Source organism: Mastigoproctus giganteus, chromosome 12 (genome assembly GCF_048544385.1).
Source record: "Mastigoproctus giganteus isolate SK-2022 chromosome 12, ASM4854438v1, whole genome shotgun sequence".
In the NCBI taxonomy this organism is placed as follows: Eukaryota; Metazoa; Arthropoda; class Arachnida; order Uropygi; family Thelyphonidae; genus Mastigoproctus; species Mastigoproctus giganteus.
Genome location: NC_143586.1, coordinates 80,735,970 through 80,752,428, shown reverse-complemented (window position 1 = coordinate 80,752,428; position 16,459 = coordinate 80,735,970). Strand labels below are relative to the sequence as shown.

General features: G+C 39.6%; 1 protein-coding gene across 2 annotated transcripts in view; it reads right to left on the bottom strand.

Annotated features, from left to right (window-relative positions):
- Vps13B (vacuolar protein sorting 13B) overlaps positions 1–16,459 on the bottom strand; it is a 965,007-nt gene that overhangs the window by 628,089 nt on the left and 320,459 nt on the right. For both annotated transcript variants that reach the window (XM_090386413.1, XM_090386414.1), the window contains exon 18: positions 7,460–7,574. In XM_090386413.1, coding sequence (XP_090242539.1) covers positions 7,460–7,574 — 115 coding nt within the window. The remainder of the gene's footprint in view (positions 1–7,459; positions 7,575–16,459) is intronic.

The following is a 16,459-nucleotide window of genomic DNA, read 5'->3' as shown; positions in this document are numbered from 1 at the left end:
TTCAGAAGATTAGACTGGTCGCAGAAAGGAGTCAATGTGAATGGAGAGTACCTAAACCATTTACAATTTGCAGATGACATTGTGGTCATAAGCCACAATCCCAAAGAATTAGAGGAAAATCTTAATCAGTTATGCACAATTAGTAAGGATTTTGGACTAAGGATGAATATGGCTAAAACAAAAGTAATGATGAACAAGTATGCCACAAAAAGGGATATAATGGTTTTTTTTTTTTTTTTATGAAAACCCCAAACACGAAAGGTATAAAAACCTATAGTACTTAGTACCGTGCATGGGTTGAAGGAGAAATTTGGGGGGGAGGGGGGTGCCGGAAACTTTGCTCTAGAGACTAAATACGGGTTTCACCACTTCGAGCCTCCAATAAGCAAAGTGGTGGTATTTCACCGGTTGATGAAAGTCATCTACCACCTACAAAATTGAAGGAGCAGTAATTGAAAAGGTGGAGTCATATACTTATCTGGGACAAGGTATTAGCTGTAATAATGATAAATGGCTGGAAGTCAAGAGAAGAATAAATTTTGGATGGATAGCATTCAGGAAATATAGTCACATACTGAAGAGCAATATCCCAGTTTGTCTGAACCATAAAATAATGAACCAATGTATACTCCCCACCATGACTTATGGAAGTGAAACTTGGGCACTCGCCAAAAGAATGGAAAAGAAGCTGAGAACTGCACAGTGAAGAATGGAACAAATTATATTCCGAATCAGACTGTTTGATAAGAAGAGAAACACATGGATTAGGCAGCAAACTCAAGTAAAGGACATTCTTATCAAAACTAAAGAACTAAAATGGTCTTGAGCAGGATACAGTTCGAAGATATCATGAGAGATGGACTAAGAAAATAACAGAATGGTGCCCAAGAGGAGCTAAAAGAAAACCTAGAAGATAACGGCGGAGATGGATAGATGAAATTCATGAGTTTGTGGATAGTAAATGGATGGCCATTGCACAAAACAGAAGGAACTGGAAACTTGCTGGAGAGGCCTTCATCCTGCAGTGGATTGAAAATGGCTGATGATGACTTTTTCATGCACTTCCCATACATTTGTATTATATTCCACATTACACTTTTGTAAATTTGTATATATTTGTATTTATTTTAATTTACATTTTTTACACTGCATAGGGACTACCTTGTCTATTAGTATTACAATAAAAGGCCGCATATTTGCCCCCTTTTTCTAATACTACTTTGGAAACGCAGTGCCTGATACATGGTCAGGAGTAGTCCCCTGATGAATTTCCATCTACTATGTTCAGATTCTGCATATTTACCATCCCCTGATTCGACCTCTTGCTAAAATTGCCCTCCCATATCTGAATATAGTGTTATTCATTTATTTATTTATTTGTATATTCCTTTTTTTTTTTTTTCTCAGTCCCAGTTCATTTTGCACTAGGTTTTTCAAATTCTTTCACCTGTTCAACCACTACTTCACTTCCACTTTCTACTATCCCTTAAACTTCTCTTAGTTCTGGCACCTTGTGTACTTTTCATTTCCATTTTCACAGACACTTTATTCTACAAACCACACATTATTTATATCCTTTTGCTTCCTCTACTGCTGCACTGTTCGTTTTGGAGCATTAGACATACTATAACTTTTTTATTTTCCTTTTTCCTTCTTCTGCTTATTTTGCTTCTTAACTGTTATATATTACTACTATAGAGGGTATCTCAAAAATACCCAGCATAACTTCAGGAATGAGTTCCTCATATGTAGACAATAAAAATATTTGATATCAACATAGTACTGGAAATGCTTGGTTCCCGAGTTATTAACCGGAATGTCTTATCTCCCGCAGGTGATTTCCTTCATCACAAGGTACTGACAGAATCTGGTGGTTTTCCATTCCGACCAGGTACTCAAATCAGGAGCAAGCAGATATGCAATTTATGTACGGTTTGGCAGACGGCAATGCTCTGGAGGCTCGTCATTTGTACCATGAAAGGTTCTCAGAACGAAGATGTCCAGACAGGAAAAGGTTTGAAAGTATCCATTGCTGCCTTTGTGAACATGGGACCTTTATACTTCATGCTGCCGACAGAGGATGACCAAGATCTATGACTCCTGAAGTAGAGGGGTGGACCAACTGCCTGGCCTCCACGCTCAGCTGATTTAAACCCACTAGATTTCTTCTTGTGGGGCCATTTAAAGTCATTGGTGTATTCGACTCCGGTAGCTGATGTGGAAACTCTCCGCAATCGAATTGTGGCAGGTTGTGAGACAATACGAAACATGCCAGGAATTTGGCATCATCTTTGCAAGTCCATGAGATGTCGATGTGAGGCCTGTATTCAGGCAGAAGGTTGACATTTTGAACAATTACTATAAGGTGATGTGAACAGTTAAGTGTCATAGATAGACCTTCAAAACTCGGGAACCAAGCATTTCCGGAACTATGTTGATATAAAATATTTTTATTGTCTACATATGAGGAACTCATTCCAATGGATTTATGAAAGCAAAAACCCTTTTCTTTACCCGATGGTAGTTACATCTTTAAGTAAATTCCACTTCAGTACACTGTTATGACTGCCACCTAGTGGGTGGTTCCTTTATCTGTAAATTCTTAATGCATGAATAATCACTGTTGATAAACAGATCAAGAGTATTACTTCCTGTGGTTGCCTCTCAAACATGCTGCTGTAGAAAACAAACATCCACTAAATCCACAAAAGTCTACTGTACAAATTGGAGCCGTATGGTATTAAGGGCAAGTTGCTACAATGGATAAGAGTCTGGTTGAGTGGAGAAGACAGAGAGTGGTAATCAATGGACACTGCTCTTTGTAGATTAATGTTATTAGTGGAGTCCCCCAGGATTCAGTGTGCTACTGCACTCCTGCTCCTGACCACTCGGCTATGCCGAGTGGTCAGGAGCAGGAGTGCAGTAGCACACGTTCTTTGAGTAGACCGGGGTTCAAGCCCCCTGACTGCTAAATACGGTCGATCTGCCAACCCGCACTGGACCAGCATGGCAGATTATGGTCCATTTCCCTCGGCATGAATTGTTGAGGAGGCTTTCATCCTGCAGTGGGTTTATAATGGCTGCAGTTAACTTAACTTTTTAACTTCAATGTGCAACAGTATTAAAAGCTTTTCTGAAATCCAAGTATATGATATCAAAATCATTTTTTCCATCCAGTTCCTTTGTGACCACATCATAGCATCCAATCAAATTAGTCAGAAAAGATCCTCTTAACAAACCCATGCTGTGTCTCTGTCTAAACTACAACTACAGTCTTGTCTAGATGATCCTGCAATGCTTCTTTAACCAGTGATTCCATTATTTTCCCCAGAACACAAGTTAAACTAACAAGTCTATAATTACTTGTGTCAACTTTTGAACCCACTTTGTGAATTGTTGATACATTTCACACATCCGGTCCATGGGGACCTCCCCTGAGTCCAAGGAAATTCTCAAAATTATGGCTAAGGGTTTGCTTACTTCTTTTGCTGCCTCCTTAATATAACTGAATAGATCCCATCCACTCCAGGTGTCTTACTTATGTTTAACTTCAACAATTTCTCCTCCACTTTACTTACTCTCAGTTATTACAAAATTTTTTAGCTCTATATCACAGTTTGATAAACTTCTGGCCTGTACTTTCCTGCAGAATTCCTCTTGTGTGAAAATAGATTCAAAATATTTATTCACTTTGTCAGCTACCTGATCAGGATCAACAAGTCAAACCACTGATATAAAGGGGATCAATCTGATTCATCTTCTTCCTTCTAGAGTTTACATAAGTAATGAAGGCTTTGCTGTTTTTCTTTGAATCCTTTGCCAGAGGTTTTTCGTAAAATCTGTCTTCGCTTGAATAACCTGCTTTGTGACTTTATTACATACATTATATCTATGATAGGCTTCTGTATCGGCTGATAATTTGTATGAATCCCATTCATTTTTCTTCTCTGCCACAAGTCCCATTAATTCATTTGACATCAGTTTAGGCCTTGAACAGTATTTCTTAGTTGTTATGAGTAACAAGTAACCTGATAATGTTACCTTGGTAACATTATCAGATGGTTCCACAGTACAGAATTTAAAAACTGTCTGAGACCACTTAATTACCTTTAAGAAAGCAAAAACCCTTTTCTTTACCCGATGGTAGTTACATCTTTAAGTAAATCCCACATCAGTACACTATTATGACTGCAACCTAGTGGGTGGTTCCTTTATCTGCAAATTCTTAATGCATGAATAATCACTGTTGATAATCGGATCAAGAGTATTACTTCCTGTGGTTGCCTCTCAAACATGCTGCTGCTGTAGAAAACAAACATCCACTAAATCCACAAAAGTCTTGCTAGTGACCAATGCAAAAGTTACAATCAATATCTGGGAAGTTAAAATCCCCCATTATAAGACATTTTGATTTACTGGCCCACTCTATAACTTTGATGTACTGAATGGTCCTAACTCTTGATATTTGTGTTGATGTTTTAATATTACTTTTTTTTTTTCTTTGAGGCTTCTCTTTTGTTATAAACAAATGCAGAAACAACGACAAAAGTTTACACATTCACTGCAAATATTTCATTGCAGATGATATATCACTACCCCAGATAACAATGTGGCAATGTATTTTTGTTGTGGCAGCAAACAATCTTAAGCTATCAATGTGCCTACCCATGTATAACCAATAGTCTGAAGAGTAAGACAATAAAAGCACATGCTTAGATGTGGCCTAAACAGTGTATATTAGAGTTAAGGAGTAATTTATCTTTCACCGCATTTATGTATAAAATTTAAAACGTGAAAATATTTCAATCAGGTGCCAAAATTTGCTTATTGGAGGCTTGAAGTGGTGGAACCCATGTTTAGTCTCTAGAGCTAAGTTCCGGTCATCCCTTCCTTATCTCTTCCATCATGCAGTATGATTGATGACTTTTGAGGTTATGATGAACGTCGTGGCGAGATCCAATATTCATTACATATTCCTTACAATATTCCTTACAAACGGTGTTCGCAGGCCGGCCGCTAGTTAGTACACCGGACTGAACCTATTGGTAACTCTCTAGGAAGCTTCTGGATCAGCTAGTGTATAATCTTGCTACCTCTACTCTGCCAGATAGTGACTGGAGGGAGTCCGAGTAGTGTGTATGCAGGGAGCATTGTCGAGGCCACGTTATGTCAAGGATCTGGGTATATTCTTACCACATGTACGCCATATCCAAAAATTTCATTACTTCATACAGCATGTCCCACCTACTTTTTCTTACTATTGAATACACCATGAATTGTCAAACTAATAGAGCAAGCTTATCTGCGAAAAGATCTAAACCTCCCAAGGACTTCCTAATTCATTTCACAAATATACGTGGTCTCAATTCTAATCTCAACGATGTCCATTTCCACTTGCAGTCTGCCAAACCCCATGTACTTTTTCTGACAGAATCTCAGTTATCGGTTGATTCATCTACTGCTGATCTCAGATGCCCAAATTATTCGCTGTATGATTCCTTTCGCCTCAAGGTGGTACTTGTGCATATGTCCATTCTGATATTCCCTGTCAGAGGCTTGGCAATTTGGAATCTCCTAATTGGCTTCTATAATTCCTGCTCTCTCTTTCAAAACAGTCCGAACACGTGCCGTCACTAGCCAACATCCATTTACTGTCCAACTTCAAACCCACAGGACTAACTTTTGATCTTCCTCATTTATTCATTCAACTGCCGTTTTCTGGAACAACCTTCCTTCATACGTATTTCCTGAAAATTACAATCTACAGAAGTTCAAGTCCAATGTCAACAAATATCTTCTTTCATCTTCTTAACCTCAAACCCAAGCACTGTACTAGGTTCTAATACCTCTCGTGTTTGGGGTTCACATAAAAAAAAAAAAAAAAATGTAAGTGGCAAAAAGAAAAAGGAAAATGCACAACTTGACAAAAAAATTTTTGTCAGTTTTCTTCATGTCTTCAGAAGTAAAAGGAAAAAAATGAAGGCAAATTAAAAATAGAAATGATATGAAAAATAGAAGGCACAGAAAAAGAAGTGCAACAAAGAAGAAACCAGAATTAAAACACAAAACAAGTCTAAGAGAACAAAACCAAAGCAATACAAAAGGAAGGGATACAGGAAAGAAGCACTAGGAAATATATCTGTACATATCAGAATACGGTGAAATTTTGTTCTTTACATTAAATTTAATGTTTAACAGTTGTACTGCAGAATATTAACCACATTATTAGAATCATATTTGAAAAGTTCTACTTCTGCATTCTCTCTTAGTATTTAAATTCCCATTCCAATATGATTCCAGTATAATTTCAAATATGATTCCAGTATAATTTTAAAATATGATTCTGATATAATTTCAATGATTCCAATTTCCATTACTGGAATGATATTTGTAAATTTCTACTTCAGTCTCCCTTGCTATGTTGTCTTCAAAATAAAATATACACAATACCTCTTTTAAAACTGTTTATGCTTAAAAGTGTAATTTTCTGTGTCATCTTTGTATAGATCGCCTGAATATCCAAGTGTTTTACAATTGCACTGTATAATGGCAACCATATTATTGTAACCACATTTGAAAATTTCTGCTTTTGCATTCCCTCCTACTATACAGGGTGATTCACTACCAGTGTGACAAACTTGCAGGAGGTGTAGGGGGCACAAAGACGAATCGGAATCACATAGCATTGCAGGGTCCGAAATGCCTTCGTCATGTGGCAGAGGACGTTGAATGGGAGGTCGCGTGAACAGCGATCCCGCTGGAAGTCAGCATTTGCGAACCGTTTCTGTTGAAGAAACCAAGTAGCAAAAGTCCTCCGAAGTGGATAATCCGCAGGCTCCAATGATTGGATGCATTGCAGATGGTATGAACTCATTTGGTTTGTTGACAGTATCCTCCATACAGTAGATTGGGAAATACCCAATCGTTGGCCTATCGCTCAAGTACTCGTACTGCCTTCTGCAAGACGCAGGACATTCTCCTCATTGTCTGGCATCCTCATCGGTCGCTCTCGATTCATGGTACCTTTCGTGAAACAACCAGTCTCACGTAACCTTCTGTGCACATGTGCGAAAATCGTATGATGAGGAGCACGCCTGTACGGGAAACATTCCTGGTACAAGCGCAGAGCGGCACGCCCGTTACAGTCCACAGCTCCATACGCGAGGTGCATGTCGGCCAGTTCAACGTTTGAATACTCGTCCATCCTACTGCCTCGGGAACCGGTTCGCAAATGCTGACTTCCAGCGGGATCGCTGTTCACGCGACCTCCCGTTCAACGTCCTCTACCGCATGACGAAGGCATTTCGGACCCTGCAATGCTATGTGATTCTGATTTGTCTTTGTGCCCCCTACACCTCCTGCAAGTTTGTCGCACTGGTAGTGAATCACCCTGTATACATATAACATTAAATTTATACATTAACAGACACTTTCAAAATAAATGAAATATATACAATACCTCTTTTGAAAACTGTTTATGTTTAAAAGTGAAATTTTGAGCTTCATTTTTGTATAGACATCCTGAATATCCAAAGAGGCTATCACTTCTTCCATTTCCAGCTGTAAATGTGAATCTAAAAATAAATGAAACTGTTATGAACATCAACTACTGTATTTTTTAGAAAAGATTCTCTCACACTTGAAATACCTTGGTGAGTATTAAAGTGTCTGTTTTAAATCAGCAGTTGGTCTAGCAAATCATTTCATATGAATCATGGTAAGGGCAAACTTTAAAATTATAAATTGGGCAAAAGACAAAATAATTATGATCTTAAATGGCAATCTAACCTTAATATACTTAATCACAAAACAAAAAAAATAAAAACAAATAACAGGCTGCCATTAAATATTCACATGTTATAGTTTAGTGACAAATGTAAATTACTATTTAAAATAGCATTTTATCATTTTAAGCGTTATAATTATTTATAACATTTACAACATTGCACAGTATAACCTTGCCATTCTTGAGAGTTATATTAGCATTAGCAGAGGCATACGAAGCAAGAAAGCAAGCTTATCCAACATCAGCCAAAAAAAAAAAAAAAAACACCCCTCCATTTGTTCCAAATGCTTGCCCAGCTCAGCCTTAAGTTTATTTAGGCTATCAACTTCCACAACAAAAGATGGAAGTCTGTTCCACCAATCAACTATCCGCTGGCTAAAGGCAAATCTCCGCACATCTATTCTACTTGTTCTAACAACTCTACATCCTTCCTAAAATGAGACCTCCAGACCTGTACACAGTACTCTAGGTATGGCCTGACCATTGCCTTGTATAAAGGGTTAATCACATCACTGTCAGCTAACAAAATTCCTATATATAATTGACAAGACTCAATGACCTGCCCTGGCAGCTCGTCTGCACTGTTCATCGAACTTCATATTTGACTGCACAATTACCCCAAGGTCTTTTTCACTTTCCACTTCCCTGAATGTAGTACCACACAGTTGGTATGTTTCTCTTCAGTTATTGCAACTCATATGCAGCACTGAATTTGTCAATGTTAAACTTCAGTTGCCACTTCTCAACCCATTTGGCAACTTATCTAGATCCAGTTGGAGTAGCATACTGTCTTTACTGTTGTTAACAACGCTGCCAACCCTTGTATCATCTGCAAACTTGGACATTAAACTTGATATACCTTCATCAATATCACTGATAAATATACAAAACAACAATGGGCCCAACACCGAACCCTGAGGAACTCCACTAATAACATTTGTCCATGAAGAGCAGTGTCCATTGATTACCATTCTCTGTTGTCTCCCACTCAACCTTTATCCTTAGCAATTTGCCTCCAATGCCACACTGCTCCAATTTGTTCAGCAGTCTTCCATGTGCAACAGTATCAAAAGCTTTCCTGAAATCCAAGTAGATATCAAAATTATTTGTGGCATTCAGTTCCTTTGTGACCATATCATAGTATCCAATCAAATTGGTCAGACAAGACCTACCTTTAACAAACCCATGCTGTGTCTTAACTATTACTGCAGTCTTGTCTAGATGATCCTGCAATGCTTCTTTAACCAGTGATTCCATTATTTTCTCCAGAACACAAGCTAAACTAATAGGTCTATAGTAACTTGTGTTACCTTTTGAACCCACTTCGTGAATTGTTGATACATTTGCACACCTCCAGTCCATGGACTATGATAATTATGATAGCTTCCCTGAGTCCAAGGAGGCTATCATAATTATGGCTAAGGGTTTGCTTACTTCCTTTGCTGCCTCCTTTAATATAACTGGATAGATCCCATCCACCCCAGTTGCCTTTTTTTTTGTTTAACTTCAACTATTTCTCCTCCACTTTGCTCTAAGTTATTACAAAATCACTTAGCTCCCTGTTGAAGTTTGATAAAGTTCTAGCACTCCACTCACTGAATAACTCTTCATGTGTGAATGCAGATGCAAAATACTCATTCAGTTTATCAGCTACATGGGCATGATCATCAGCAGTCAACCCATCTATATTAAGTGGTCCAATCTGATTCATCCCTTTCCTTCTAGGGTTTACACATAAGTAAAGAACTCTTTGCTGTTTTTCTTTGCATCCTTTGCCAGGGATTTCTCAATCTGCCTTTGCCTGCCTAACCTCCTTTGTGACTTGATTATAGACTACTTTATATCTGCCATAGGCTTCTGTGTCACCTGATACTTTATTTGCATCCCATACATTTCTCTTCTCTGCCATGAGCATCATTAGTTCATCTGACATCCTTTTAGGCCTAAACCTTGAAGAGTATTTATTAGTTGGAATGAAAAGCCTAGTAGCCTCCAAAATTAAGTCCCCGAAGGCTTCCCATTTAGAATTCAACATTGGTAACATCATCAGTTGATCCCACCATACAGAATTTAAAAACTGTCTGGGACCCCTGTAGTCATCTTTACGAAAGCAATAGCCCTTCCCTTTAGCCTCGATGGTAGTTACATCTTTAAGTAATTCCCACATTAGTACATTGTGATCACTGTCACAATGTACTAATGTGGGGTACTCTTCATGCATCATATTGTGATGCATGAAGAGTATTCTTAATGATCAAGAGTATTCCTCCCTCTGATTGCCTTTTGAACATGCTGCTGTAGAAAATAGTCATTCAATAAATTCACAAAAGCCTTGCTAGTGTGTGAGTGACCAACCACAATTTCCAGTAAATATTTGGAAAGTTAAAATCCCCCATTATAAGACATTCTGATTTACTGGCGCACTCTATTTCTCTGCACAATTGCTCATTATACTCTTCAGATTCAGTAGGCCTAAAACACACACCTACTCTCATTTTTCCTTTCCCAGTTCTTATGTCACACCAACCAGACTCAACATTGCATTGTCCACCAATATCAATTTTTTTTTTTTATGAAAACTCCAAGCACAAAAGGTATCAAAATCTATAGTACTTAGTACCGTGCATGGGTTAAAGGAGAAAGAATGGGGGGGGAGGGATGCCGGAAACTTGGCTCTAGAGACTAAACATGGGTTTCACCACTTCAAGCCTCCAATAAGCAAAGTGATGGTATTGCACCGGTTGATGAGAGTCATCTACCACCTTAAAATTGGATGCACTTCCTTAGATTTTATGTATTTCTTAACTAAAAGCATAACCCCTCCTCCCTTCCTGTCCTGTCTATCCATTCTGTACACTCCCCAAATTCCAATTCTGCACTGCTTATGTCTGTGTGATACCACATCTCTGATATCCCAACAATATCTGCCTTTGATATCTTGACTAGCACTTCAAGCTCATCAAATTTATTAACTATACTCCTAGCACTGGTGTACACGCACCTGTTTCTACTCTTAGTTACCCTAACACAGCCCATGTATTTATTTGTTCCACTATGACTCCCAGCATCCTGGATATCTCTATTGCCTTACTTTTCAGGTTGCTGCTCATTCTAATAGAAGCAGTGCAAGAATCACTTTTGCGTCTGCCTGCGGCCACTGTTAACCTTTTAGTCTGTGTATCCCTCCACACTAGCAGTTTTCCAACCCACCTAACACTGCCTCAATAGTTAAGTGTTTCCCATCCTTGTAGAAGCAGTCTCTGCTGTCAACAAGCACAGACCAGGTTAAAAAAAATTCTACCCCTTGAGCCTTGCACAATCTCTCCAGGGCCTCATTGATTGACAAGGCTCTCATCATATACTCCCTCCTATTGTGTCTGAGCAGAATTGCAAACACTTCCACATTCAACCATAATTCGGGACTTTTTTTCAACATTGCCCTGTACTTGTTGAGTAAATCTGCAGATCTCTTACTCTTAATGTCATTAGTTCCAACTGTACAACAATATCACCTTTTGTACCCTTAAAAGATGATATCTGGTCTACAACGTCATCAACTTTTGCCCCTGGCAGACATACCCTGGGTCCTGTTCCACCTACCAATATTCCCAAAGTTGTCTGCAAACTGCAAATCTGTGAAAGTCAAGGTTAAAAATTATTAAGGAAGGATTAAGTTCTTGGCTATATATATATATACATACATACATATTGACAAATGTATTTAATCAGTGTATTAGGCAGGGGTGCTGAACAGTCAAGTTTAATTACAATGAAAAAAATTGAGAATGCCAGCAAAGGTAAAAGCAGATTACCTGAAATTAAATGAAATTAAGATAAGCATAAAAATAATAATGATAACAAAAATGGTACCTAATGCAGTGGGTACTAGGACTTGAACTACTTCATCAGCCAAAACGATAGGAGCCACCATATTAATCAGGGTCTCTGTTTCTGTTATGATGTATTATGTCCTAGAGGATATCAAAGACATTCTCTCAGACATGCCAGACAAGCTGTACTGGCTACCTGGGAGTCTAAAACGCTGATTGAACTGATATTCGGGTGACATCCAAGTCAAGCAGACCCAATTTCGGTGAAGTCCGGACGGTCTGTGACAGCCAAATCCTCTGCTTGCACCTTCACGATGGTGGGACTGTTAGTAATCCTGGGTATAACCTTCATGCACAAGCACACTGTGGGTGACCACTCAGGTATGAACCAACGTAAGCAGGGTTCAAGGTGTGGCACCCACACCACATGGAGGAATGCCGCCCCTCTGTGTTACCAGGCAATACTAGTTGGTAGATTACTCTCATCAACCGGTGCAATACCACTACTTTGCTTATTGGAGGCTTGAAGTGGTAGAACCCATGTTTAGTCTCCAGAGCTAAGTTCCAGTCAACGCTTCCCATTTCTTCCATAATGCAGTATGACTGATGACTTTTGAAGTTATGATGAACATCATGATGAGATCCAATCTTCCTTGCATTTCGAGGGTAGCGCTCTAAAACAGTGTCCACAGGCCAGCCACTAGTTAGTACACCGGACCGGACCGAACCTATTGGTAACTCTTTAGGAGGCTTCCGGATCAGCTAGTGTATAATCTCGCCAACTCTACTCTGCCAGATAATGACGGGAGAGAGTCTGAGTAGTGTGTATTGGGGGAGCATTGTCGAGGCCACATTATGTCAAGGATCTAGGTATATTCTTACCATGTGTACGCCATATCCAAAAATTTCATTACTTCATACAGAATGTCACACGCACTTTTTCTTACTATTGCATACACCATGAATTGTCAAACTAATAGAGCAAGCTTATCTGCGAAAAGATACAAACCTCCCAAGCACTTCTTAATTCATTTCACAAATATAAGTGGTCTCAATTCTACTCTCAACGATGTCCATTTCCACTTGCAGTCTGCCAAACCCCATGTATTCTTTCTGACAGAATCTCAGATATTGGTTAATTTAACTACTGCTCATCTCAGTTGTCCAAATTATTCACTGTATGATTCCTTTCGCTACAAAGGTGGTACTTGTGCATATGTCCATTCCGATATTCCCTGCCAGAGAATTGGTAATTTGGAATCTCCTCTCTTCGATCTCCTCTGGCTTAAAATCTCTCTACCTCGTTGTGTCAAATTCATATGTTGCCTCTACCATTCTCCCAACTCCACTAATCACTTGGAGCCCTTTGACTTCTCTCTTTGCAACTTGACTTTCTCCAGTCCAACTTTCCTAATAGTGAGGTAATTTTCCTTGGTGATTTTAATGTTCACAACTCCTGCTGGCTTCCGTTTTCTAGTTACACCAACCCAGCTGGTCGAGATGCTGAGGCTTTCGCAATTACTAATGACCTTGCACAGATTGTTAATTTACCTACAAGAATACCGGACAATCCTAATCATACAGCCAACATGCTTGATCTTTATCTCACAAACAACCCTTCTAAGTAAATTGAGGGGCCCATCAAGCTCTCAGCTGCCCACATCAACGCCAGAGCTTGCACTTGGGCATCACGTGACACAGAGGCAACCCCCAAGGCAGAATGCTCTGTTCCCGAAGGAACTAGTAGTTGTTGGTGACTCTATTGTCAGGAAAACGGGGAACATGCTTTGTAAAAAGGATAGGTGGAACAGGACCAGGGTATGTCTGCCAGGGGCAAAGGTTGATGACGTTGTAGAGCGAATATCATCTTTTAAGGGCACAAAAGGTGATATAGTTGTACATGTTGGCACTAATGATATTAAGAGTAGGAGACCGGCAGAATTATTTAACAAGTACAGGTCACTGTTGAACAAAAGCCGAGAATTAAGGTTGAATTTGAAAGTGTCTGCAATTCTGCCCAGACACGATAGGAGGGAGTATATGATGAGAGCCCTGTCAATCAATTCGGCCATGGAAAGATTGTGCAAGGCTCAAGGGGTAGAATTTTTTTCAGACTGGACTGTACTTGTTAACAGGAGAGATTGCTTCTACAGGGATGGGATACACTTAAATAGAAAGGGTGCAAGAATATTTGCTGATGCTATCGAGGCAGTGTTAGGTGGGTCGAAAAACTGCTAGCTTGGGGGGAGACAAAGACCAATAGATTGACAGTAGCCACTGGCAGAGGTAAAAGAGATTCTTGCACTGCTGCTATTAGAATGAGCAGAAGCCTGAAAAACAAGATGCATGATATTTCAGAGACTGCTGGGAGCCATTGCGGTATAAGTAAACACATGGGTTGTGTTAGGGTAGCTAAGAATAGAAACAGGTGCAGGTATACTTGCGTGTACACCAATGCTAGGAGTTTAGTAAATAAATTTGATGAATTTGAGGTATTGCTCAAAACATCAAAGGCAGATATTGTTGGGATATCAGAGACGTGGTGTCACACAGATATAAGGGATGCAGAACTGGAATTTGGGGAGTACAACATCTACAGAAAGGATAGACAGGATAGGAAGGGGGGAGAGGTTATGCTATTAGTTAAGAAACACATAAAAACCAAGGAAGTGAAGCCAGTCGACATCGCTGGACAGTGCAGTGTTGAGTCAGTTTGGTGTGACATAAGCATTGGGAGATCAAAATTGAGAGTAGGAGTGTGCTATAGGCCTAATGACTCTGATGAGTATAATAAGAAACTGTACAGGGAAATAGAGTGGGCCAGTAAATCAGAGAGTCTTATAATGGAAGATTTTAATTTCCCAGATATTGACTGGAATTTGGGGGCTGGTCACTCACACACTAGCAGGGCTTTTGTGGATTTATTGGATGATTGTTTTCTACATCAGCATGATCGGGAGGCAACTAGAGGGAGTAATACTCTTGATTTGATTATCAGCAGTGATTCTTCATGCATTAAGAATCTGCAGATAAATGAACCACTAGGTGGCAGTGATCACAGTGTGCTGAAGTGGGATTTAATCAAAGAGGTAACTACCATTAGGGGTAAAGGGAAGGGTTATTACTTCCGTAAAGGCGACTACGATGGACTGAGACAGTATTTATATTCTATACAGTGGGACCAACTGATGATGTTACCAACAGCAAATTCAAAATGGGAAGCATTCAAAGAACTTATCTTGGAAGCTACTAGGCTTTACATACCAACTAAGAAATATTGTTCAAGGTTTAGGCCAAAATGGATGTCAGATGAACTAATGAGGCATATGGCAGAGAAGAAAAATGCATGGGATACTTACAAATTAACACATGACACAGAAGCCTATGATAGATACAAGTTGATATGCAACCAAGTTACAAAGGAGGTTAGGCAGGCGAAGGCAGATTACGAGAAATCCTTGGCAAGGGATGCAAAGAAAAACAGCAAAGAGTTCTTTACTTATGTAACTCTAGAAGGAAGGGGATGAATCAGATTGGTCCACTTGATATCGATGGGTCAACTGTTGATGATCCTGCTCAGGTAGCTAACAAACTAAATGAATATTTTGCATCGACATTCACACATGAGGAATTATTCAGCGAGGGGAATGCCAGAGGTGTATTCAAATCTAGCAGTAAGCTACAGAATCTTGAAATAACTGGGAGTAAAGTGGAGGAGAAACTGTTGAAGATAAACACAAGAAAGGCACCCGGGGTGGATGGGATCTATCCAGTTATATTAAAGGAGGCAGCAAAGGAAGTAAGCAAACCCTTAGCCATAATTATGAGAGCTTCCTTGGACTCAGGGGAGGTACCCATAGACTGGAAATGTGCAAATGTGACCCCAATTCACAAAGGAGGATCAAAGGCTGACACAAGTAATTATAGACCTGTGAGCTTAACTTCTGTTCCAGGAAAATTAATGGAGGCACTGGTTAAAGAAGCACTGCAGGATCATTTAGACAAGACTTCAGTTATAGCTCGGACACAGCATGGTTTTGTTAAGAGGAAGTCTTGCCTGACCAATTTGCTTGGATATTATGATGCAGTCACAAAAGAACTGGATGCAGGGAATAGCTTTGATATTATATACTTGGATCTTAGAAAGGCTTTTGATACTGTTGCACATGGAAGACTGCTACACAAATTGGAGCAGTGTGACATTGGAGGCAAATTGCTGCTATGGATAAAGGGGTGGTTGAGGGGGAGAAGACAGAGAGTGGTAATCAATGGACACTGCTCATTGTGGACTAATGTTATTAGTGGAGTCCCTCAGGGCTCAGTGTTGGGCCCATTATTGTTTTCTGTATTTATAAATGATATTGATGATGGTATATCAAGCTTAATGTCCAAGTTTGCAGACAATACAAAGGTTGGCAGGGTTGTCAAGGACACTACTGACACTATGCTGCTGCAACAGGATCTGGAAAGGTTGAGCAGATGGGCTGAGAGGTGGCAAATGAAGTTTAACATTGACAAATGTGAAGTACTACACATGGGAAACAGCAACCCCAGAGCAACATATCAACTCTGTGGTACTACACTGACAGTGGTAGAGAATGAAAGGGACTTGGGGGTGGTTGTGCAGGCAGATATGAAGTTCTCTGAGTAGTGCAGACGGGCTGCAAGAGTAGCTCATGGAGTATTGTCAATGATATACAGGAATTTTTCCAGCAGGGATAAGGAGGTGATTATTCCCTTGTATAAGGCAATGGTCAGGCCACACCTAGAGTACTGTATACAGGTCTGGAGGCCTCATTTCAAGAAGGATGTAGAGCTGCTGGAACGAGTACAGAGAAGGGCA